Below are 26,272 nucleotides of genomic sequence, written 5' to 3'. Positions count from 1 at the left end.
TCTCTTCAGGGCTATTCTCAACCCATTCTGTTGCTTAGTGGCAGAGAAAACCAGGGAATCTGTCATCAGATGTCTTAGCTTCTGATTTTTTGTTATTTGTATAGTTTTCTATCAACTATTTTATCTCTATTATTAACACAGCATCTAAATCAGCAAGCTTACCTTTGTCATTCTTACCAAAAAGACCATTAACTGTTTTTTTTGGGGGGGGGTGTTTTGGGTTTTTTTTTTTTTGCGTGATGACTGTTGCATGTTTATCTTGCTGTGTGCAACAAAACCGACGCTCGATGTGGATTCCAGGTGTACGAGGTCGTGCCCTGCCACAGCGACTGCAGCCAGTACGTGTGGGTTACTGAGCCCTGGAGCGTCTGCAAGGTGACCAATGTGGACTTAAAGGAGAACTGTGGAGAAGGTGTTCAGACAAGGAAAGTCAGGTAAAACCGTATTACTCCTCCTTCATTTTCAATCATGGCTGTATTTAATTTGATGTAATTCTGTGTAATGGACAGTGTCCAGTCCAGCTGGACCAGAACTCTGGCTGATGTAAGTCAGAATAGCTTAAGTGAGTGCAATATGGCTCTGTCTACTGGTTATTGACCTTGATTCCTAGTTTATAAACTAATGTATATTCTACTTATACTGCCAAGACTGTAATGTATGATTTTAGTGTTTTTCTGAAAGGTGAAATGGTCCTCTTTCTATATGCAACTACAGTTTAAAAAACCCTTTTCAGTACATACACATTTGAGAATAATAGTTACGCTTATTACAGGAAAAAGCGGCAAAAGCGAATGAAGCAGAATAGAAAAATCTAGAAATCCTCTACTGTTTGTTGAACCTGGTCTAGGCATCTTGTATGCTTGCTTATCATCCTAGAGCTCCCAACAAAGGTTAATTAAAATTAGTCTCACATGGTGTGGTACAACAGCAAGTAAATCAGTACCTCGAGTTTGTGTTGATTGGGTTGTTTTTAGTTATTTTTAATGGCTCACCACAAAGCGGCACATAATCTGAGATTCTAAAACTGAATAATAATGCATAATGTGAATTCAGGTTGAAGGATCAATATGAGAGCTGTATATAGTAAACTTCTAAATGTTCTCTTTTTTCCTTTGAAAGTGCTTAGAAACTGGCATTTTTACATAATTTTGTTCACAATAGCACTGTTTCCACAGTGTATTTACTTCGAGAAGGTCAAAGTCTTAATCTTTGCTTGAGCAAAACTAGAAGGACTGTACTCACAGAGTAGCATCTAAACAAATTCCTAGGAGAAATATTTTTAAAAACTCTAATATGGAGAATCAAAATTAATCTCAGTGTTTGTGTTGAAAAAATAGACTTTAACACTACCATCAAAAAGATTGAGTTTTCAGCCCTTTGGAACTAAACCCATCTGTTTTTCTTTTATGTCATGTAATGCCATTAAGGTACTAATTCCACAGAACTAGTATATACTCATGCTGTGTTTCATAGAAATCATAGAAAACATTGAAATCATAGAATCATAGAAATCATAGAATGGCCTAGGCTGGTAGGGACCTTAGAGATCATTTTAATCCAGTCTCCCTGTCGCCAGGGTCGCCACCTCTTGGCTAGATCAGGCAACACATGGGGACCGAACAATTTCTTGTGTTTACCTTAGAACAGAGAGTGTTTCAAAAGTTAATCTGATAATGTAAGATATTTGTAAAAAAAAAAAAAAAATTGGGTCAAATGGAAGAAAGTCCAAGTATTTCTTAGTGTGTGAAAGGCTTTCTCTTGATATGAGCTTTTCTCTTGCAATTCTGGAGAATGGATGCGAGCATCTCAATTTGAATGATCGTAGTCCTGCAGTAGTTGGTCCTTCTTCTGACAAGTAGAAGGGATAAGTTAGTAGTAGGTGCCACAGCACTGAAAATGCTGTGGAATGAAGACTTGTCTGCAGCTCTGCAAAACTAAGCATCTACGTTTCTCATTTTAACTGGAAATCTGCTAATTTAACGTAATAGTAACTAAAAAGTGTCTGTATCAATTAGTGATTAGTACTAAGAGTATGAAATATAAAAAGTTTTAGTAGTTCTAAATTCAAAGTTATCAGCTGAAGCATGCCCATAATATATCTAAACTATAGATGATTTGCATTATTCTGGCTTCGAGGTGAGCTCATGTCAAGTGAATCACCTGCCCACAAACTCTCAGCAAATAACTCATAAGGACTGTCTAAATCCTGTGCATTTCTTTATATGGCTGTCATCTGTAAAAAGGTGGATTAGTTTTGGCTCTTCAGCTTTTCATGGATATTCATAGATCAATAGTTCTGCTCCTTCAATTACTTGAGGGTTTTTATGTGCTGACAAAAATGTCGAAATGCTTCAGGATTCTGTGGAACACAGTTTCTGTACGAAATCCACGGCAAATGCAGTTTATGTGCAGTTCTTTCTTCCAGGTGCATGTTAAACACTGTGGATGGTCCTTTGGACACTGTAGAGGACTATCTGTGTGATCCTGAAGATATGCCACTTGGGGCTAGAAAATGCACATTGCCGTGCCCTGAGGACTGTGTTATGTCTGAATGGGGATCGTGGTCTCGATGTTCTTTGGTAAGTAGCATTCCGAAGCATAGCATTTATAGTTTTAGAAGGATATTTAAAAAATTTACCTGACTTACCATGCAAAGATGCTGAACTGAGCAGTGATTACACATCTAAATAGCGCTGTCATCTTTAGGGCCATTGGTAATTGGTTGTAAATAAAGTGTGCCGGTATTTTCCATCAAGTAAAATTGCTCCAGAACATAATGCCCCCAGTGGTCATTCTTCAGTGTGGCGTGGGTTCCGTGTGCTGGAATAGCTTTGGCAGTGGCTTATGAGTCCGCTTTAGAGCCTAGCTGGCAGCCTATCCATAGCAGTGCGATCACTGAGCTAAAACCGTCACTATACCACAACAAGTAAAGTCTGTAGCACAGAAAGATAATTTTGAGTCTCCTTTCCCTTTCCTGCCAGCAATTTCAACGAGAAATGTCAAAAAAATACCCAAATCAAACATCAAAATGTGTTTCAGGACCTCTGAGTATTCAGATTCTAGTGCACTACATTGAAGCGTTTGGAAAGCGAGTATCTCAGCGTCCATTTCACTTGTTAGTGAAATAGTTCCAAAGCCCTAGTACTGAAATATGAACTGGTTAGGAAAGGAGCAAGGTGTTACTAAGCTAGACAGGATTTCACCTTGAGTGGTACCAAGGCAATACTTACGTCTCTCTGAAATAACAAGGAAATGGTTTCTCTTACACAACAGCATGAGCCTGTTACTTTACAGTTGTGTTTTGTGAAGAGATGACTTGAACGTTTTTTACAACGTTGCATGAAAAAGAACCAAGGTGCCAAAATATCAAAGCTGTTTCCAATCTCCCTCCCAAGCCATGCAATGGAAGTAATGTCCGTGAAAGGTCAGCTGAATCCCTGAGACAACCTGACAATGGCAAGTCTTGTCCTGCTGCCACCGAAACAGAAGCCTGCACTTTGAACAAAAACTGCTACCACTACGACTACAATGTGACAGGTACCCGTGCTGTTATGCCTTAGTGACAGCCTCACTTCCATTCACCTTACAGGACACGTTTTTCAGCTTTCTCTTCTTAGCTGGAGGGAGCTGTGGAGCTTGTACTGGGAACTGGTTCAGGCGATCTGATCAGGATTTGCAACCTGGGGGAAGTGCGTGTGCTATAACTTCAGGAAATGTATTTCTTCTATCATTTCGTGACTTTTCAGGAAGGTATCACGGCACTGACTATTTGCAGTAAAAGTCACTGCTTCCAAAAATGTGTAGCAGTTGCGCTCTGTGAGCCTTCACATGCGTCAAAGTTGCTTGTGAGGGTTATTTTAGGTTATCAGAATTAGAATTAGGTGGAAGACTGGATCACTGTGAGTTCTATCGAAAATGTCTGTTATGCTAATGAATTCCTTATTTCCAGACTGGAGCACATGTCAACTCAGCGAGAAGGCTGTCTGTGGTAATGGCATCAAAACACGGATGCTCGATTGTGTTCGCAGTGATGGCAAATCGGTTGACCTGAAGTACTGCGAAGAGGTGAGTGGGTACCTGTGGGCAAGCTCTCTTCTAATGGTGCTAATTAATGCTGAGCCAACTGAGCTACGCGCCACCTTCACCAGATGTTTTGCAACACTGTTCGTGGATCGTTAAGTACCTCTGAAATGATCTGTGCCGTCAACAGCGATTTTTATGCAATTTCCATCAGTCGCTTTTAAGGGCCTCCATGAACGTATGCTAATTATTATGTCCTGGAGGAAATTAGAAACAATAATTAATAAAGTAGAGTAAAGGTAATAAATCTTAATCAGAACACTAATCATCATTCTAATTTGATACGAATCCTGCACGGAGCCTTGGACAGCTGCCAGTATCAATCGTTTACTCGATGTGTTGGGAAATATTTCTCACATGCCATTCTACTGAAAACTAACTTCTTGCATCCAGCTGTGCAATGCAAAAGATCCCCAAGCCAGTGGGAAAAACAGGCTGGCCGGGGAGATTGTGGAGGCTCCTTCTTTAGAGACATTCAAAACCCGCCTGGACACGTTCCTGTGCGATCTACTGTAGCTGATCCTGTTCTGGCAGGGGGGTTGGACTAGATGATCGTTTGAGGTCCCTTCCAACCCCAAACATTCTGTGATTCTGTGAATGCAAAAGATACTCAAGCCAGTGGGAAAAAGTGTGCTTTAATATTAAGTAGGAGAACTGACTAGCAGACCAGAGACCTTAACTTTTGAAAACGTTCTATTGCAGATGTTCAAACTAACTTCCGATTTGACAGTGCGGATTTCTTGACATTTTATGTGTTGGTCTTAATGTTTTCAGTCACATGGAGGTAGTAATGTGAAGGAAAATGGGAAGGCAACGTAGGTGCTATGTGAAGGGCAATCCTACGTGTGTTTCTGATAACTGAACTTGTTTCATCTGCCATTCCCCCACCACCTTGACATCAGAATCAAAATCACTTGCAATGAGGGACTGAAGCGGAGTAGCTTCAGCAGCAGCTTTGTTACCAGCAGCTTTTCTAATGGAGCTTCGTGGCTTGTGGCTGTTCTTCAGGACACACTCACAGAGCCGTCCCATCAGAAGTAGAGGGAGTCAGGGAACTTGTTATGTTCTTCAGATTAGTTTTGTAGTGGTGTATCTGACCTGCTTAGCTTTCTCCAACCCCCTCTGACATCCTGGATTCTTGAGTCCATCAGATCTTAGCAATAACAGGAGATTTCGGCTGAGGCTGGCACCCTAATTTTGTTCCAAGTTCCTGCTTCACACATAGCTTTGGGCTTTATAATTAAATCTGATAATTTGATCATTTAAGTCTCAGGAAAAATGCAGGATCTGGCTACCTAACAGCAAGTTTCTGTGAAGTTAATAGGGGAATGCATTAATGCATCCTGTTAATGTTTTAATGAGTTAAAAGGGGAAAAAAAAAAGACGTTCAGGTTATTTATAAGAGACTGCAATATTGATTAATTCATACCAAGACATGATATAAAATACCCAGTCACATTAATATTTCAACAGTAAAAAATATGCTTCATTAGAATATAAAGGGAAGTTTCTTTCTTTTACCATAAAGCAAAAAAAGTTATTACTGTTGCTAACCAAAGACTTTGAGCAACCTTTAGAACAACTGATTGCATTTTACCCTGAAATCTCGTTGCGGAAAACCTCTAGAACTTTCTTGCGTTTAAGAAATGGAAGTTTATTACTTGGGGAAATAATTAGGGCAACAGCATAATATCTCAAAAGCTCCTTGCCCTAAATGAGTGGCCAACAGTCATCCCTGCAGCGGGGTCCTGGCTTTATCAGCAACCACTGTTGGATGGTCTTATCTGCCCTTTTGATTTACTAGACTGCACTGAGATACATCTTTGTGTAGAAAGCTCTGATCCGCTTCCCAGTCATAGTGTTAAGACTATTTGTTGAATTATGGATGTGTAAGCAGTGGTACAACAAGGTCAAAGGCTGATCCAATAACCGTGAGGAGTAAAACCTGTTAACCTGATTAACAAGAAAGTCAAGCTGTTCGGATCTTACCAGACCCTTCACTCTAAAGATGTGAAAGCCAGCTCTGACCTTCTAGGTCATGGGAGGAGAGTATAGAAGAAATTATCAAAATGTGAATACACACTCTGCATTTCTTACTAATCTAATCACAGATAATCCATTAGGGTGGGTTATTTTACTGTGTTTTCGCATTATAGGGGCAGTGCAGAAGGATTACGTGAAGTTCAAAAGAAGGTGCATGTGGTTAGAAAAGTTGATAAGAGAAAGGTGAAATAACTTTTGTAATTACTTAGCTAATGGAATTTCTTTTGCCTATCAACAAAAGGTATACTAGATGCTTGAATAAAACAAAAGTTTTGTTTAATTTAGGTGTAGATACTTTTACAGAATTACGATTCTTACTATAAGAGATATCAGAATAGCTCCACCTGTTCTGATCCCTAAGAAATGAAAACACCTGACTGCAATGTCTGAGTTCCTATATAATATGTGGCTCAAGGAGCTAATAAAAGCTAAAAAAACCCCTTCACATTGTCTTTTGACTATCACTGTCTCCAGATATGAGTATCAGCTTTATTAAATACTAACATTTCCTCTGAGCCCGTGTACTGGTTTCCTAATGCATCCATATGATCTTCTGTTTGTTTCAGTCAATCAGCTAAAGCTAGCCAGTCATCCTGATTACTGCCAAGATAAATCAATTTCTAGAGCTTATTTCCAAGTCCTCATTACATTAACATAGTTCCCTTCAAACTCTCAAGGCACAGTAATACTGGATTACTTGGTTTCTAACTCTACAAAATTAGCACATCATATGAACTTGACTTTTCCTTAAGTGTTAGAAAATCAAATCACCTAAAGCAAGCTGGACCTGGTGGTATTCATATTTTTATTCATTTGCCTTCAATTAAAGAACAGAAGAGCCTAGAAAACAACAGTTTTGTCTGCATTAGAAAGCAAACTTTTCTGGTCTATTGGCAAATAGTCTATCAGATTACATGATTAACCTCCAGTGAAGGTTAATCTGTGGCGCCAAACATTCCTATAAACAAATAGAGAGACTTTTTGTGGATCCCGGGGTTTGCAGAGCACGCTGGTCTGGCAGCCTGCTGCCCCTGGTGTGTGCCCACCACGTGTACAGGGTGCTCAACAGCAGCTTTCAGCAAAACTTCTTGCCATTCTCATATCACAAGCCAGAGTTCATCCACAACGCGGACTCTTTTAGATAAGGGAGCTATTGAACACTTTTCCAGACGTTTTCTAAGCTCTTCGAGGTGGTTTGAGGTTCATCAGTTGCAGGAAGGAGAGGGATGAAAAAAGGAATACGTGATTCCTGTCAAATTACAGCCTGCCAATAGCTCCCCAAACCTATTTCAGCAGCACTTATCTAAGACATGCAAATGGCAGATCACTCTGAGTAATCTGGCCTTCAGCTTTCTCCTCTTCACTTTTAATACCTCTCATGGGCTTTTCCTTCTCTAGCTGCCAAAGTCCAGCTGAGAAAGGCCAGCATTGAAAGAGAGCGGTCGGGTTTCTATAATTGGCAGGAATCAATTCCGCAGGCTTTAAAGCCTTTGCTCAGATTTGACCCAAATATAGACTTCAAAGGCAGTTCTCTAGTTTCCTAATTATCCAAATTCCAGATTATCCAAAGATTTCAGGTGTTGCCCGTGTGCGATAGCTGGATAATCAAGGTTATACTGTACCACAGAGAAAAGCCAAGAACCAGTTCCTTGATGTATAAAACAGAACAGAAGTCTTAAACCTCATTTGTCTCAATAAATGGTACTGAAAATGCAAATTTAAGACCTGGTGAGTCTATAAGGGTGAGACATTTCCAGTACTTGTGGTAGTTTATTTATGGAGGGCATGTTAATGTTGTGCCTAATTATTGGTCTATGCTTGCATTTAGTAGGAAATAGTGTTTTTATTTCCTTTTTAAAGTCTTAACAGCTGGTTTTATGTCATTAACCTTTCCAGTCATTAAAATTAATAGATTTTGAAATGTCTAGTATGCCTTTTTTTTTTTTTTTTTAACTGAACTAGGTGGGAATTTTATCTATTTAAAAGATATCTGCAACCTTCTGGAATTCTGAAAGGCCTTGATTATGATCAAGGTCCACTGGTGAGGGCCAACGAAGAGGACAGTCTTTTATGCTGGGAAGCTGCAGATCTGTTCATGTTGACAGGATTGATTTTCTTTCACATTTTGTAATATACACACTATAACCTACCAATCCCTTTTAACTTTTTCTGAAGCTGGGCAGGCTGCAGGGATTATTATTGTCATGCTAATTTTTTTGCCATCAGTTGCATCACGAGTGTTAGTGAAAATATCTCGCTTCTTCTTTGGATGGGGAAAATCTGAAACACGGGCGTTTATAAGAATATAGAAATGGCTTTACAGGATTAGACCAAAAAACCATGTAGCTACTGTACCATCTCCAAGAATGACCGTAAAACTCTTCCTTCCTTGTGGAGGTTCTATAATTTGTTAATATTAGGCTGAGTCCTCTGACTCTTGCCCAGAGCAGAACTTAATACAGAATGTATTTTTGGGAAAAATATGAGTCTGGCTATTTTCTGTGTCCCCTTGTCTCATATTTCTCCGGCATTTGCAGCTTTTACTTTAGAGGATTCTGCTTTTTGCAGAGCTTTTCAGAAAAACATGCAAAGCTCGGGCTTTTTTTTTAGAACAAATCATTGTCAGTGTCATGTCAATATTTTTGCATATGGTAGAATGGATTAGCATAATATATATAATAAATTTACACACTGAGTTAGGGAAAAAAATAAGGAACAGGCATGAGCAGATGTCTAAGGAAGAGTAAGGAGTACGGATATATATGAGTTTCCATCTACTCCTCTTGCTGCCCCCTGCTTGCAGTTCTTGGACTGCGTTTGCCCAGTGTGGTTTCTATGTGTTTAAACCTTCACATTTCTTTGTTCAGTCTCTCAGGATCTTTTTTAAACTTTTATCACCTGCAACATCTTCTGGCAGATAAGCTGACTATCCAATGCATGTTCATCCACCTCCTTCTGTTAGTTCTGAACCTGTCTCCTAGCATCACTTGAATTCAGCTGTTAGTAGCTGCTGATAGTTCAGCATTTTTAAATTACTATTTCAAAATACTTTATTGATACTTCACAAATTACTTTATCCTTTACCTATTGTATGAAGTAATACTGTAGAGCTGAAGCCCTCCATTTACAGGTTCTAATTTAGAAAATGATTGATGAAAATAAGATTTAAGCATGTATTTAAAAATCAGCATATGCATTAGGATTGTCTCGAAGTGAGATTGTCTCAGATTCACCATGCCCAGTGATGACACCGATGACACAGACCAGGTGTTATGTGCTGACCATTGAATATTTTCTTTTAGCTTGGTTTGGAGAAGACATGGCAAATGAATATGTCCTGTGTGGTGGAATGTCCTGTGAACTGTCAGCTCTCTGACTGGTCCCCTTGGTCTGAGTGCTCTCAAACATGTGGCCTTACAGGTACCTCTTTTGGTGTATTTCAAATTGTTTTCTTTAATAAAAGCAATATCTCTTTTTGCAGATCTAGAAAGGAGAGTGACAGGGATCTAAATTAGCCTTATTCATGGAAATAATATGCTTCAGTGAGACTGTATTTACTGAAGATAATGAGAATTTGGCCCAGAATAGTTTTCGCCTCTGGGAACAAAGTGAGATATGATGAATGATATATTGAGACAAAAATAAACACTAATATGAATATATATGTTTTTCAGCCGGTGAAGGTAGTAAGAGAAGGAAGAGATTTCCTCTTAACTTTAATTAGTGTTGAGTTGAGAAGACCTAAACTTGTAGAAGAGCACAATGATTGAAATCAACAGATTTACTCCAGAATTCCATATTTTTAAACAGGGAACAAGGGTGAGGGGACAAGTTACTTTCACTGTGACCACTTTAATATAGGGTTTTATTCCAAAATGTTGCTAACCACTAAGTATTTTAAACAACTGTGTCAGAGAATGACTGTCGAAGGCACATTCTAGTAATGCGGGAGCTCTTGTTATTTATTGACACTAATATGTCTCAGAATAAGCACCTAAAAGTACCATTGTGCCAGGCAACAGACCACTGAAAGGGAAGGGTAGAAGCATCTGTGAAGCATCTTCACTCTGTAATCGTTTCTGGAACATATTGGATGGCTAACAGGGTATGGAATCCAATGTCAACTGCTGGGCTCGGAGTAAAAGGAAATTGCATCTTTTTATGTTCCTTGGGGAGTGCACCACAGGGAGGATGACTAGACAGGAACATCTGAGATCTCTGACAACTTCAGGATCCCAACCTATCTATTTTTTAATGATAACAACTAATAATTTGATATTGCAGTGTCTAATAATCATAGAATCTGAATGTCATAATGTTTAAGTTTTTTGAGCTTCTCTCGAAGTGTAATTTCTATATTCAAATAATTCTTTTAGAGCAATAATTGAACTAACAGTTTTATTGTAGGCTTAAACATGTTGCCAGATTTTCCTTTCCAAGCTTCTGTTTATATACAAGACCCGAACAACTGACCTGATACTGTTCAGAATGAAAATTATCATTGCTGTGCTTTTTCAAAATGTGAAGGTGGGTCACTATCTGAAATCGCTATGCTTTACAGGTATAGAATTTATTTGTAGAACTGAGTAAATTTATTTTGAATAGCAATATAAAACAGCTTTCAAATTTTCAATGTTTTTAACAGGTGATGGCAACCTCACATGCAAACCTTGAAGCTGTAATTTTCCTATTAGACAAGAAGCTGGAAGTCACTGCTGCTTCAATTAGTAATAACCACCTAATAAACCAAGTGACTGCATTTTGCACACCCGTGCAAATACCCATAAAGTTGGGGAAGAATTCTATATGGAGGAATTCTGCTTGTTGCTGTTCTTTGGGGCTTTTTCCTCCAGCACTTTTCAAGAAAATCTTTTTGCTTGTGTGCCATCTCTGTTGGAGCAGCTACGAATTCAAGAGTGATGAGGCTCCACTTGGCAAACACCTTTCTAGCTGGCTGCAGCCAACACTGCTGTCTGGGAGACTGATATAGTTCTGCTGCTGCACCGTAGCTTGTGGAGAGCTTGCTCGCAGCAAAAATTTCATGTCATGATTATTGGGCTGTTCAGTTCCAAATGCATCAGAGGGAAATGGGGAATTAAAGATTAATTGTTTGGGCCAGCTAACACAGGGTGTTCTGTAGGTAAATCTATGTAATGCCTTAGTTCGTTGTAAGCCTCAGTGTACAAATGTAAATCTAGCACCCCAAATTTTTTATTATCTCACATGACCTCTCTGTAATGATGCACGATGGTCTAACGTCCACTGCAAGATGAAAGAAGCATGTGTTGCTGAAAGGATAAAAATGTCTTCCTCTTTCTGTTTGTATAAATATTTGAAATAGAACTTGTATCTCAATGATGCTGGATAACGTGATACTCATGGTTGAAGAGAAGATAATGTTGGATAAGCCTATTGTATTTTAATTTTCTTCAGGATTTAGTGAAGAATCCCCCATCTCCTGCAAAATCTGTGTGTCACGTTATCCAGACAGACAGTGAGGGAAGGTTACAAGCTGTTCTGGTTGCTGGAATCAGACAATCATGGGACAGATGATTCTATATTAACTTGGGGAAGAACAGAACCCGCTGGTCTCTTCTAATAGTGAACTTCAGATGAGGAGCTGAAATCTCCACAAAGATATTGTCACATTCAGAGAGTAGTTTTCCCCAGGCTTCTGAACTAGGAAATTACTGCTTTTGTTTGCTGTCACAGGAGCAATCTGAAATCCTAATCAGACATCTTCCTGCACTTCTCACAGTATGAACAAATAATAGAATATGAATTGTCTCACTTGGAAAAGATAAATCCATGTAACAGACAAGAGCCAACAGACCTGCTTTACAATCCAATTTGTCAAATGGGGAAAAATTACTTTATTCAAACACAAGTCTTTTCACCAAAATAGAATCATCTTGAAGAATAAACCACTTTGTTGTTTGGTATATTGCTGTTTCTTATTTACAGGAAAAATGATCAGAAGAAGGACCATAAATCAGCCATTTCAGGGTGATGGGAGGCCTTGTCCTTCTCAGATGGAGCAATTTAAACCCTGTCCAGTAAAACCTTGCTATCGATGGCAATACGGTCAATGGTCTGCGTGCAAAGTAGAGGTAAAAAGCCATATGGGACTTCAAAGTTATGGAGCTTGTGATATGCTGAGGTACCTGCTTAGACTGTGAACAACTTGCTTCCACTTTTCTTATACAAAATCTTCTTAGAGTTCATATATTTCAACAGATACAACAATATCCTAAAATATTCCAAGTATAAATGTGAAATTAGGTACCCAAACAGCATCTTTGTGAATAATTGAAATCCTTCAATTGTAAAAGAATATCTGTGGAAACATATTGGCATCCTAGAAGAGATTTTTACTTGAGAAATAATTAGCTCCGTACTTTAAGAAACAGTGGTAGCAGCCAGCAGAACTTCTTGTGGGCTTCTTTGGTTGGTTGATTTGATTTGGTTGGTTTTGGGGTTTTTTTTTGTTTATTTCAGAAGTAAAAAACAATGTCATTTTTTTCCCCCTAATGGATGAATAGGCAATGGAGCAAAAAATAATTGGAGATAGAGATATGTAGCTCAGATTTAGTCTTTTGGCACTTCTGTCCGACATCTGTGTATGTCCTCATTCCCCAGGATGCTCAGTGTGGAGAGGGAACACGAGTGAGGAACATTTCCTGTGTGGTTTTTGATGGATCCATGGAAGATACTGGCAAAGTAGTAGATGAGGAATTCTGTGGAGAAATAGAGCCTATTATAGATGGCAATAAGAAGATGATACTTGAGGAAACTTGCACTGTCCCTTGTCCAGGTAACAAATCTGCTCAAGTAAATGTTGCATTTCAAGATTGGTTGGGCACCCTTACTGTTATCGGTGCCTAGCATTAGCCACAGGCAGTTAAATCTTCTTCACATGCTTTGCTGATTGGATTCAGCCATCAAATGACCAACAGATTTACTTTCTCATAGTGGCTTCATGACATTAAATGAATTAGAAAAAAAATACTGGGTTTTAAACTTATAAAAGGCATGTCTCAGTCACAGATTCTACCTAGTAAGAATAAATTTTTCTCAAAATCTTTTGAAACAAAACTTGTGTTTATCATATAAGACAGAGTGTTGTTTTACAGCTAAGTATTTGCTTTAAGTGCTTAGATCCCCTAACATCTTTATTAATACTTTGAACTGGGGCTAAGAACTCCATGCCTTTTATTTCCAAATGATGCCATAATTTTGATCTCTGAGAGAAGGTGTTTTAGCTGTTTAACTCTCTGGATGTGACATGCACTATCATTGCCTCTGTAGACTGAATCCAGAGGAGCTGTTAGAAATGAACAGGTCCATGACCCTGATAGTGAGAAGGATTAAGAGGCTCTAAGAGCTGTTTAATTTCCAGTAAAACCCCTCCAGTTCATCTAAAACACTTAACTGTAGAATTTGAAGAACATTGTTGTTGTTCAGTAGAGTAATTAGAGATGTACCTTCAGAAGTAGTGATTAACTCCCTCAATTCTAATTTGGCTATCATTCTGTACTAGTACTCTGATTTTGGTCTCTTGCAACTCTCCTCTTTCTTAGAATTTTTTTCCATTTCATTTCGAATTGGACTAATGGTAAAGTTGCCTCAATAAATAGAAAATAATCAAACCCAGAGAGGCTTCCATCACTGCTTTGTGCATGACATCCCAATTACATGCTTTTCACATATTTTTACTTACTAAATGAAAAATGGAAGACAAAAATGCTTGTAGTTATGTTTTCTTGTTAGTCAAATTTATTTTTAAAAAATAGCTGCTTACTGCTTGCTTTTCAAATTTTGCTGAGCAGGAACCTGTTCTTCAAAAATCTTACATTTAGCCATCAAGAGTAACTGCCCTGTGGGGATGTGCTAATGATACGCTCCAACTAATGTTTCCAAAAATCACTACTTGTTTTCCTATTATGTATACATCAGTTCTTCAATTATTCATTTGTTCTCTTGCTTTCCTAACATGGCAAATAAAATTCCTTCATTAATCAGGCATCTGGTCAACACAGTACTGATTATATCTGTCATCAGTATAATGCAAGGTACCATGAATTTTTAATAGCTCTTTCACTGAAATAATGAGAACTAAGAGGTTTATTTATGAGGCTGTGCCCAGTCTAGTCCCATTTTCTTCTGCAGTTTTAACAAAATGGTCTCTGTGTTGTGCCTCAGATCTTCCTTAAATTTTCTTTAGTTGATCTTGCTAATGAACATCATTAGTATAATTTTATTTTTCAGTTTTACACCATAATATTCTACAAATCTCTATTATCCTAACACGAAAAAGCCAGAACAGACATTTTAATGGCCTTTCCATTTTCCTTTCTGGCAAAGAATGTTCCAGCAGTTGCTTCTACTGTCCGTTTAGAGAAATTCTTCACGAGGATAAGCAACAATTAATCTTTTTAATACTAGACAATGTTTTCTCTTTCAAAGATCAAGGAAGAAGTTTGAACAAGATATATAAATCTGCCATAAGGCCTACAGTGCACAATACCCTAAAATTTGCAAAAATCCAAACATAGCTGGAGCGTTACTCAGAAATTTAAAATGAGGGATCTTATGGGAATCCTACGAGGAACTACTCTACATTAGAACAAGAAAGCTTTTGTATGATCTTTTTGTTACTATTTTCCACTGCACAGATACTGAGAGAGTGTCGAAATATTATCTTCTGTTAAGTATAAGTCTCGTTTAAAATGAGGAATGAAAGGAAACGAAGGGAAATCAAGAAGCGGGATTTAGACACTTTTTTCTAGGGCATATTCAGTGCGAAAATCTCTTCACATATGATGTGTTGTTCACCTTGTAAAATTGCTGTTTGACAGGGGACTGTTACTTGAGAGAGTGGTCGGAATGGAGCCTCTGTCAGCTGACCTGTGTTAATGGGGAGGATCTTGGCTTTGGAGGGATCCAAGTCCGATCTCGGGCAGTGATCATTCAGGAATTAGAGAATCAACATCTCTGTCCAGAACAGGCTTTGGAAACAAGACCATGCAATGGTAAGCACCAAAATGTACATAAGACCACCTCCTGTAAGGAAAAAAAAAAAAAAAAGACAGTACCTCAATAATTTTGTTCTTTTTCTGTTCATGGTATCAAATTTAGTCAAACATGGATTTGATGGGCCTAGAAATGCACTTAGATTTTTGTTTTGTGGATATCAACCTTAAACAGAAAAACTTTTACGTACTAATTGTTGTATGTTACACTTTAAATTCAGCCTGTGGGGAATTTTTGATCCTTTTTTAATAATTAAATTTCTTTCAGTGATACAGTATCAAGGCTCCCCAGGGCTCACCATATTATCCTGAGGGAAACTTTGAAGGGGACCAGCTTTACTTGCTTGATACCATTAATAAAAAGAAATCTTTGAGTTTTTGCTACATAGCCAAATTTAAATTTCTCTCTACCCTTTGAATGGCTGTTAATCGCATGACAATGACATTTAAAACTCTCGGTCATGCCACCACTGGAACTGGGCATGGTATCTAAGAAAAGTTGTTACTGTACAGACATTTCTTGTCCAGTCACAGCCCAGACAGATCAGGCAAAAAGGAATTTTAGATGTATGAGGGAGCTAAGGTGCAGAAAGCCTTCATGATTTATCCCAGGCCGTATGAGAGGTGTACAGCACAACTAAGATGTGAAGCAATTTCACCAAGCCCTGGAGCATCGCCTGAAGCTCCGTGTTACCAGGAAGGGAACCTGACTCCTAAAGGAGTTTTATGCAACAGATGGGCCACAACAATTATGAGGTTATTGGAAACATTAGCTTTGCCCATTAACTCCATGAGCAGTGTGTGCAACCGTTACAGTTCCGGGACACATCTGGTCTGTCTGTCGATATCCAGTAAGTGCAGGAGACCTTGAGGCCTCCATGTGTGCAGGGCACCCTTCTAAGTCGCTGGGTGGAGGAGGAAGAGGCCTATTTAGCCATAAAAAGCCCTTAAACGTAATGAGTATGGTCTGCTGATGACTGTGGCTGCCACAAGCCTAAAATCTTGACATCAGATTTCTTGAAAAGTGAATTTTTTTTGTCTAGATGGCCAGTGCTATGAGTACAAGTGGATGGCTAGCCCCTGGAAGGGATCATCTCGAACCGTGTGGTGCCAGAGGTCAGATGGTTTAAATGTCACAGGTAATTACTCTTTTCATAGACACACAAAAGCCTGCAAAACAGGTGGATAATGTCTTTTCCCAACAAATGGATTTTTTTTTTGCTAAAACCAAATGTTCCTGATGTACAAAACAACATGCTGTTGTCTTGTATCACCACAGTTTTGCATACTAAGGTTGTAATTTCTTTTCCACAGTTATGCAGTATGTAATACTGAAAGTAAATATAACTATTTTCTTCTGCAATGAACCTGGAATGTTTTACATTTGTATTTTTTTTACCATAGACATCTTCACACTTCTAAATTTAGGTTTCAGATTTCAAGCCCTACAAGAAATAGAACTATTATGTAAAGTTCATTTCAGTGCCTATACGGAGGCAGAGAGATGCAAAGCTTGATAATATCATGCATATATCTCCTTAAAATTACAAATGTTATTAAATGCGCTAATATAAATTTGTTTACTTGAATGACATAAACCTATAGTAGGATAGTTCAATGGACAGCTGTGGGACGTAGTGACTTTTTGTGCAAACCAAAGCACAAAACACCATTAACTGAGAATGACTGAGATCTCCGAATTCAAGAAAATGTCATATATACGTATTTATATGAATTCATTTAAGCTAAAAGTTATGCATTTGTTCTTTAAATGTTTTTTTATATTAGCCTAGGTGATAGAGAAATATTGTAAGCACATCCTCAATGTCAGCCACTGTCAGGTCAGTCACAGAAAGGGAGCTCTAATTCATGGACTGCCAGTGCAATACTTTTTGATGATGGAATCCACCACTACTGTCTGCTGTATCAGTAGGAGTAAAATGTTTTTACAAGATTTTGAAATAATACTTAATAGCCCGAAGTCTCTTTAGGAAGTGTCACCTTGTGCTGTAGGAATATTAAAATGCATCATCTTCACAATGAATGCAACGGGGCATTATTTATGCAGCTTGATTGCTTCCTGCCTAGCTAAGATGCTTGTATGGTTAGTAAAACTCTAAGTAAGAGTTCTTACTGAGATTAATAATCTATTGAAGGTCCTACAGGATTTCAGAATAAGTAGTGTCTTGGCAATTGTGGCTCTGAGATATTAACACTAGAATATACTCATAAATCACAGTCAGTCACATAAAAATAATGGTACGTTCTGAGGTGACTGACAACAGCTATGTGATAAATTCCAGGAAAGACAAGTGTATGAATATGTGTTGTTGGCAGATTTTTCATGATGACACCTCCTAGACAGACTTAACCTCAGTCCTATAGTGAATCTCGTCTTTCAAAGTTTGTTCATATGTTGTTTTAACGCTGTAGTAACTTTCTGATTTGAAATGAAGACATTGAAATGCAGTGGAAAATTCCAGGCAATTGTAATCACCAGTTTCCATGTAATGGAAATTTTTATGTGTTCCTGATAGTTTTCAAACAAAGCACTTAAGTATGATGTTCTGTGAGAACTTGCCTGCATGAACTATACAGTTGTGAACCGGCCTGTAATTTATATTTGAATCCTTTTTGACAAGTTTGTATAAACTACAGTATTTAAGAGTTTACACTGATAGATGCACATACACCGCTGATTTAAATGGAGAATACCTATTTTGATCTATAGTCAGTCTCCGTCTCGGATTACTGTGTTTCTTTTCTGCCTTCTTGCTGCACATTTGTCTCTACCATACTGTATTTTAATTCAGACGTTATCAATTTTTTATTACGAGTCCTATTGGTATTTTAAGACCTTTATTTATTTACTACCTTGTGTAATATTTTTGTGCTGAATAGTTCTTTTTTACTTGAAGGTGTTGTTTCCCATGGGCGATGAGGCAACTCTTTCCTTCTGCAGCTTCCTTGGATGACTGATATTTTATTGCATAGATTCCCACAGGCATGTGATTTGTATGCTAGGATGTACAATTTCCTTTCGGGGCGGGGAGGGGGAAGGAATTCTTATGGCCACCAGCAGAGTTTTCTTTGTTCTTCATTGGCCATCCTCTTAACACTTGGATCTATGTAACCACATCTAACTGCATCTGCTATGGTCATGACCAACCTCAGCTATCAGGATTTCATCGTCATATCACACCAGTAAAAAAAAATGCTACTGCAAATGTTACTGGTTTTACTACCAGGAAAAAATGTTACTTCAAGTTGTTTTGCAGGAGTATAAATTTTAAACTACTTGATGCATATCCCTCTTCTGTAAGCTGGGAGGAAACCCAGGTAAATTCAAACCGATTCTAAATATATTTTAATGTCATTCTGGCTGAAATGATAGTGAAAGCCTGATTGCATGTATTGGTCCATAACAATAACTGCACTGTACATAAAGCTGTAGAAATGAGACATGAGACTGTACAAAAAGAAGACTGAAACCTTCTGTATCATAAGTCCCCTAGTATTCAGTACATGCTTTACTCATAATACTTTTTCCCTTCCAAAAACTCTGAAACTAGCATGAAGTGTGGCTTCATAAGAGGCAAAACTATAGCGTGTTTAAAAAAGACTGCTGAGAAGCAGCAGAAAACAGGTATCCATTAATAAACCGGATGAGCAGTTTGTTTTCAGTTTCACAGGAAAAGATATGTCAAAAATATGCTTTTATTTTTTTTCATGGCAACAGTTTTAATATGTAAGGCATAAGGAGGGCCCTAGAGAACCCAAATCTGCACAACAAAACATTTAAACTGGTTTTTGAGCAATCCAACAAAGGAACGAAGGGGAAAAAAAAAAGATTTACTTGCCAAATATGCAAGAATGCACATGAATGAAAATTCATATGCTGTATCGTTACTCTACCTATAAGAAAATATTTGATACCAATTATCCTTCACCTTGGAATAAAAGAAAGACTCTTAAATTCAAATTAGCGATTGAACTGTAATCCATGACACACCGTAGCAAGTAATGGCATCAGTGATTTCATCAGTGGTGAGGTATTACCATGTCAAAATATGATTTTCTGTCCTACAGGGGGCTGTTTAGTGATGCGCCAGCCAGACGCTGACAGGTCATGTAACCCACCCTGCAGTCAACCCCACGCTTACTGCAGTGAGGTATGTGCTACTGCATTGGAGCATAAAACACCCCCCAGCAGAGCTTCCCACACGTCTCTCTACGTTGCAGAGATTATGCCAACAAAAAAAGTGTTTTCAGAGATTTTGCTAATCATCAGCTTGTTAGAATCAACCTCAGGCTGTTTTCTGCCTTTCAATTAAACGTTGAATAAACTCTGTTGATTTGGTACAAAGCTGCATAAGAATATATGAAGAGGTACTCTCCGATCTAGCGCTCATCCAAATAGTCTTTTCTTCCAATCATCCGTGTTGTTATGCTTTATAGCTCACAGAAAACTGTGTTTTTCTGCTACGTAGTGTAAAACACTTGTTCCCTACAGACTAGAGCGTGCAGTTGTGAAGACGGATACACGGAAGTTACGTCCTCCGATGGCACACTCGAACAGTGCACTCTCATCCCAGTGGTGGTGATCCCCACCATGGAGGACAAAAAGGGAGATGTGAAAACCAGTCGAGCCGTGAACCCCACCCAGCCCTCCAGTAACCAGTCAGGACGAGGAAGGACCTGGTTTCTACAGCCTTTTGGGCCAGGTGAAGTCATGCAATGAGCAGTTCTTAACGCTGAGTGCTGCTGCAGGGTATGGCATTTACGTTTTGGTGATGCCAAGGAAGAAAAGAAAAACCCTTGAGTGTTCATTTAAGAGGACAGGCATCTGCCCTGACTGAAAAAAAGGAAGAGACATAAGCAAACTCGTAGCCTTCTCAGCTACTCCAGCAATAGATTTAATGAAATCATGTACTGCATAAGATTTTTTTTAATCCCTTCTTCCTGTTAAAATTCACAGCAGTTATTTTAAATGTCGCTTTAGAAGGGAGTTGGCTGCAAAGATGCAAGCCAGGACGTTAGATTTTGCTGTCTCAACCAATAACGCCGTTGATAGAGGAGTGAAAAGGTAGCAGTGAAGGCTGCAGGGGCTAAGGGCTGCTCAAAATTTGCAGCTGTAGCATAAATTGTCAGAAAATAATCAGTACAAATATACTAATGCTTTACTGCCATATCCATATTTAAACTAATTCATGTTAGTCAAGAATTAACCATATTATTGATATTTAGCACAGACATGCTCTAAGTCTCTAGAGGTAATATTTGCTTTTATGATGGACCATGTTCTTTATGACTGAACAAGAATTTATGTGCAACTGTAGCAAGAAATATAAAACTATTTTATAAAATCCATCACGTAATAGGATTTCAGTAAACATTTCCTGGTACTACTGAGCATTGAGATAAACAAAGCTTTAATTTACAAAATACTTTCATAGAAAGAGATATGCTGTTTGTCCAAAATGTAGAGAGCATTTGGTGATCTTAAGTGTCCTTTAAATCACATAGAGCTAAATATTCTAAACCACTTGTGTCTTACCATGTTCATTTTTTCTAAAGCTTTTACGAGTTTTTAATCTGAGAATTGAAAACAGTATCTTCACAGGCAAAATCCATAAAATGATACAAATTAAGAATTACAGCAATACTTCTGATAAGCAGATTAAATCATGTTCAGGCTAGAAATACTTATGTTAGATCCCTTTAGTCCTACTGGTGTTTGTACTGTCATACTATATTTGATACTTGCAATAAAATGATCTTTACTCCAATTAGTTAATATTTTAATCGACAATAAAAAATAAAATAAAATAAAACGAAGCTTTTCTGGTCCTCCTTTAAAAAATAGCATCTTACCAATTATCTTTTACTAATTCTAGCTACCGCCACCTGAAAATAGCAGAAGGTGAGTTGTAGCAGCCATAAGTTAATGTCAGGTAGTTGCCTTCAACTATTTAAGAAGGTGGATGTCATGTGAGCTCAGACATGATTTTTGGAGCAAAGAATAGTTAAGAGATACCATGAAAACTTGACAATTTTCCAGTAATTCAAATTAGGAAGGAAACATGGCTCACCTCAGATAAAAACAATGGTATTCAGTAGAATACTTTGTCCAGCGAAGGTATCAGCAAATGTGGAAGAAAGTGAACATTTTGCACTTCAGATGAGATTTATGCTTGCTTATTTTAATTCCAGGATTGGGGCGCTATATCAGAAAGGTTTTGATTTACTCTGGCATGATTATTCCTTTCGTCAAAGTTTCCAAGTCTAGATTTAAAGTAGTTCTTTCACTCTCTTCAGCAGATTATGTTGCAGTTCCAGAAAGGAAGGTTTTAAAACTATCCTCTTCAGGTGTCTATGCTGATGTTTTACCCAAAACAGATGAGTTTGAGATGCCGATTGCCTTGTATACTTAGAAATAATCTGTCCAGGGGGAATTCAGAAAGCCTGAGTAAGATGCCTGTAGTTGTGTACTATAAACAATCTCATTAACAAGTTCCTTGCTTTGACAAAAATAAATAAATCTATATATAAAGTAACGCCAGTCTTTTTTTTTTTTTCCCAAAGAGATAATACTATTTCAAAACAAGCAAACCCGTAACAACCCAAACCCTCTTACATTTACCCAACTGAAATAAGCCAAGGAGAGAAGAAACTAAGTTATTTAGCGGTACCGAGGTCTGAATTCCTCTCGTTCCTATTATCATATCATTGGATATGTCAGGTTGAACCTACTGTTCAATCCATCTTTAATGGATCAGTTATATAAGTTATTATCAGTTTAAATGTTTCATTAGGTCGATTAATGTAATGAAGCTAAAATGGTTTTACATTAATTAGTCTTGAACCAGTTGTCCACATGACTGCCAGACTTTGCATTATTAGAGAACAGAAAGCCTGGAATTAACTGCACAGCAAGAGAGAGGGCTACTGTCAATCTCAGCAAAGTCAGTCTGGCTAATTTTTGTTGTAAATGTAAAAGCATTTTATTCTACATAGGCATCAGGAAACAATAAGTATTTGGTCAGAAAAATTTTAACTGTGTTTGCCTATGTTGAAAATATACATGACTTCATGAAATATTAATGTTGCCCCTTGTAAATGCAATCATTCAGCTTTTTAATGGTATTTGCATTAGCAAGGAGATCCGGCAAGGCTAGATAACATCCTGTAAAAGAATGTTTTCAAAAAGCCATTCAGAAATTTGCAAGCTGAGACAGGTAAAAGTAGTGAGCCAAGCCGCAAGTACTGACCTTGGATTGTGACATCTAGGTAGATCTAGGATCAAGGCAAGCAGGAGAATGGGATGCCTACCTGAGCCTGCAGGAACATCGTGTCCAAAATACAAACTGCACAAGCTGCGAATAGATACAGTCCTAATTAACTACAGACAGTTGTTCTGTTTATGAGCATGGGTTGTCTTCTTTGGTCTATTTTTGCTTGTTCTACTGGCAAAGTTGATTTAGAATAATAAAACCTGCATTTGGTAGGGGAAGAAATTGAAAAAAATATTATTTCCTGCGGGAGTAGAAGTTGTGCATGGGCAGTTAAGATATGGATGAAGTAAAACCATAAAATTAAATAGCAACAAGAATGAAAATGACAGGCAGATTGATTTACCAGAGCTAGAATGAAATGTGGTGCTAGCAGCACCTACGAGTCCTGGGTTGAGCAGCTGCCCTGGCATCACGTGGAAGAACTGCTCCCTACCAGTGGGCCCAGGGGTTGGGTTTCTTGGGGTCTCGCTGCCTCTGCCTCACCTCTTGGCTCCATTCAGACTCTCCAGACCTCAGAGAAAAGCCAAACACAAGTGCACAGAGAAGATATTGCTCAGTTATTTAGCAGTATTTACTCTTATTAAACTGTAATTGCTAGTGAAGACCTGTATTTTGGATTGTAAAACTATTTCTATACTGTATCAGAACTAATAATTCAACAAGACTAACCTGAACACTACTGACTAACATTCATTCCTTTTAGATGGGAGGCTGAAGACCTGGGTTTATGGTGTAGCTGCTGGTGCATTTGTTTTACTCATCTTTATTGTTTCTATGATCTATCTAGCCTGGTGAGTTCTTTAATTATTTACAAACAAGCAGTCCCACACTGACTGTAATGCAAGTGTTGTCATATGCTGCTGTAGAAATTGCAGGCACTTCTGTAAACTGCAGCATTTAATTTTCCATGTTTTTTTGCCCAAGCTGAGGTTAGTGGACTCTGGTTGTAATCTAGATGATGGCTAAACACATTCTCTCCTGAAGTTAGAAGAAATTTTTGCAAATATGGGAGTTGCGTAGTGTGTAGTTTATTTTTTCTGTTTGTCAAGAATATTTTGTACCACGTCCATGATAATTTCATTGTCTCTGTATCACAAAATGCAGAGAGAAATAGCAATAAGGAAATTTAGTAACCAGGCAAGTCAGATTTGATATTCAGTGATACGCAACCAAAAGAATTCTAAACGTTTTCCCATGTGTGTTTCATACATGAAATAATATTCTACTGGAAAGTCTTAGTGCACATGAAAGCAAAAATCCTTTGCAAGAAAAAGTCACCTTTGCGAATGCTTTCTCTAAAGTTTTTTAGGTCCTGTTTCGAATCTGTGAGCCAAATGACTGTAGGTGGAAGGTGAGGGAAGAGTGGTCATACATGTCAGGCTCTTGGCTGGTCTGTGTTAGTAGGCATTTAGGGGGCTTCTGGATTTGTTTGGGTTTTATTATATCTCACCCAAAATCTCATTTCTGTCTAAGTAAGGAAGAAAGAAATTTATTCTTGTGGAAAAGAAAATCCATTAGCATAAAACTCCACTGCAGATTCTGCAGACTGCAATCTTGAGCCACTGCAGGCCGCTGTAACAACTGGTTTGGTAGCAAAGGTTTAGATTTGCGAAGCCTGAGTGACAAAGTTGAGATAGGAATTTGGACAAGACTGAAGACCAAAGGTTTAGATTTGCGAAGCCTGAGTGACAGAGCTGAGATAAGAATTTGGACAAGACTGAAGATGCACAGGCCTGATTTTAAAAAATGCTTATATTACATTGTAAGAAGACAAAGAGTAAAGCGTGCCTAAACATGCGTTTTCCTTTGATGTGGTAATTTTTTAAAACTATGTCAAATGGATTGGAAATACTGCTGGATTAAAATCTAATTCAAGGCTAGACAGGGAGTGGTTATGCCTAACAACCATATCCCTGCTCTGTGTGACTGGTTTGATTATAACATCTAGAATTAACTGTAGTCATTCCAGCAAGTATAATAAGATAAAGCTAATCAAAAGATGGAACTTTCCTGTGGAAACCCTTGATGTGTCAAGAGAGATTAAGATTTGAGTCACATAATTTTTAAGAATCTGATTGCTGCTTTGATACGTGACCAAATATTGCACTGCAGGCTTCTGGGTTCTTCTGAAAACTGACTATCTTGCAGGATTACCTGCCAGGGATTTCATCAAGTCACATCAGCACCGTAACAGCCTGTTTCTGAATAACTGAGCTCTGAATTAGATTTTGTTTGGGGTTGATAAGGAGATAATTACTGCTCCAAGTGAAGGTTTTAGGCTTTTAGCTTTTATGAATGAACAACCAAATGCATTATCTTAAAACAACACACTCATCTTTCATTTAAGACTGAAATCCATCTTTCCTCTGGTACTAGTGTCTCGTTCTATTTACAAATTATCTTATTGTTTCAGCAAAAAGCCAAAGAAGCCCCAGAGAAGGCAGAACAACCGACTGAAACCTTTAACCTTGGCTTACGATGGAGATGCAGATATGTAAAACGTAACTTCTCATGGTGACAAATGGAGTCTAAAGTAATGGATTGAAATCAGAAGGTATCCAAAGCCACAGGGATTTTCTATGGAGTGGATTAAGTGTTTTGACTTTTTCTTTTTTTTCTGTAACTGCGCCATAGATAAAGACGGATGGATTTCATAATGCCTACGGATATTCAAGGTATTATCGCTTTACTGTAGACCATCAGCACTGAGAGAGCTGGCAGAATCACGTTAATAAGACACTGCAGCTGGAGATTTGTGGTCTTTCCTGGGTCTTGCAAACTAGAAGCACCACTTCTGTCTCCAGAATACTGTAGCTGACATAGCTGACAGCTGGAAGCCCCTGCAACATTAACCAAGTATAATCAGTACGCATGAAGAGTTTGTACCAAGCTATCTATGACTCTTTATATTCAAGCGTAACATATATACTCCGTTGAACCATATATATTACTCTATCAAATGATATACTTGTTAAAGAGCATTTTAGCGCTTAGTACAATATTAACTTTTAACTGGGATTAACCAGTTTGCCAGTTGATGATAACTTGTGTTAACCTGCGTTTCAGAGGGCAATGACTCACTTGCAAAATTCTGTTCTGTTGTCACTGCAGAGTGTAAAGGCCTCGTACATACATCCGGAATGGAGGCGTTCTCAGATTCAGTATTTTCTAGCAGTTGCTGTCTGCAAAAAGAATACCCATTGTAAATGTTACCATATGTTTCTACTTTCTCTAACTCAGACTGTTGCCTGCATCTTTTTTGCGACGTGTAAGGCAAATTTTTGCACTATATTAGTGCAGCATGATATGCACTTAACTAGTATTGCCATAGAAACCGCCTCTTTTCAGAAAGGATGATGATGTGTCTTGTGCAAGGAGTGTCAAGTTAGACGGGTCTTGAATCCTGAAGAGAGTAGCGTTCGGTTTGGACTGCGACTGGATGGAATCGGCCAACGACGTGCACTGTACGCACCGTTCCTCGTCACAGCAGCCATTTCTAGTCTCTATCATGGCAGTAATACGAGTGTCTAGTTTCTTGCCCCATCTACCTATACTGGTATAGATTGTCCTGCTGGTTTCTAATCGTACTTTGAAGGCTGTTTATGACTAGATTTTTTATATTTGTTAACTTTGTTAGAAAAAAAAAAGAAAAGAAAAAGAAAAGTGGTTGCCCTGTAATCCTGAGCGACATACTTACTGTCTAGAAAGGTATCCTGATTGTTTGTTCAACACAAATAAAAATGGTTTTGCTTTTTTTTTTCCTTCCGCTAGTGAGAGCGTTTTCACTGTTGCTGACAGTGCGATACTCAGAGCCCTTTTGTC

The 26,272-nt window shown here is 38.2% G+C and overlaps 1 protein-coding gene across 1 annotated transcript; it reads left to right on the top strand.

Moving 5' to 3' along the window:
• Nucleotides 1–300: 300 nt before the first annotated feature.
• On the top strand, nt 301–25,407 carry LOC104276910 (thrombospondin type-1 domain-containing protein 7A-like; the record flags this gene model as incomplete). Its single annotated transcript, XM_009873381.1, has 13 exons — nt 301–434; nt 2,426–2,579; nt 3,396–3,537; nt 3,950–4,065; nt 9,426–9,543; nt 12,088–12,233; nt 12,763–12,937; nt 14,982–15,155; nt 16,199–16,294; nt 19,245–19,327; nt 19,669–19,879; nt 23,154–23,241; nt 24,864–25,407. Coding segments are annotated over 13 exons (1,722 nt in total), but the record flags the coding sequence as incomplete, so codon positions are not given.
• Nucleotides 25,408–26,272: the final 865 nt, after the last annotated feature.

The sequence above is a fragment of the Apaloderma vittatum genome, unplaced genomic scaffold (genome assembly GCF_000703405.1).
Source record: "Apaloderma vittatum isolate BGI_N311 unplaced genomic scaffold, ASM70340v1 scaffold9497, whole genome shotgun sequence".
In the NCBI taxonomy this organism is placed as follows: domain Eukaryota; kingdom Metazoa; phylum Chordata; class Aves; order Trogoniformes; family Trogonidae; genus Apaloderma; species Apaloderma vittatum.
The sequence above is the reverse complement of the archived record's forward strand: the minus strand, read 5'-3'. Positions and strand labels throughout refer to the sequence as shown.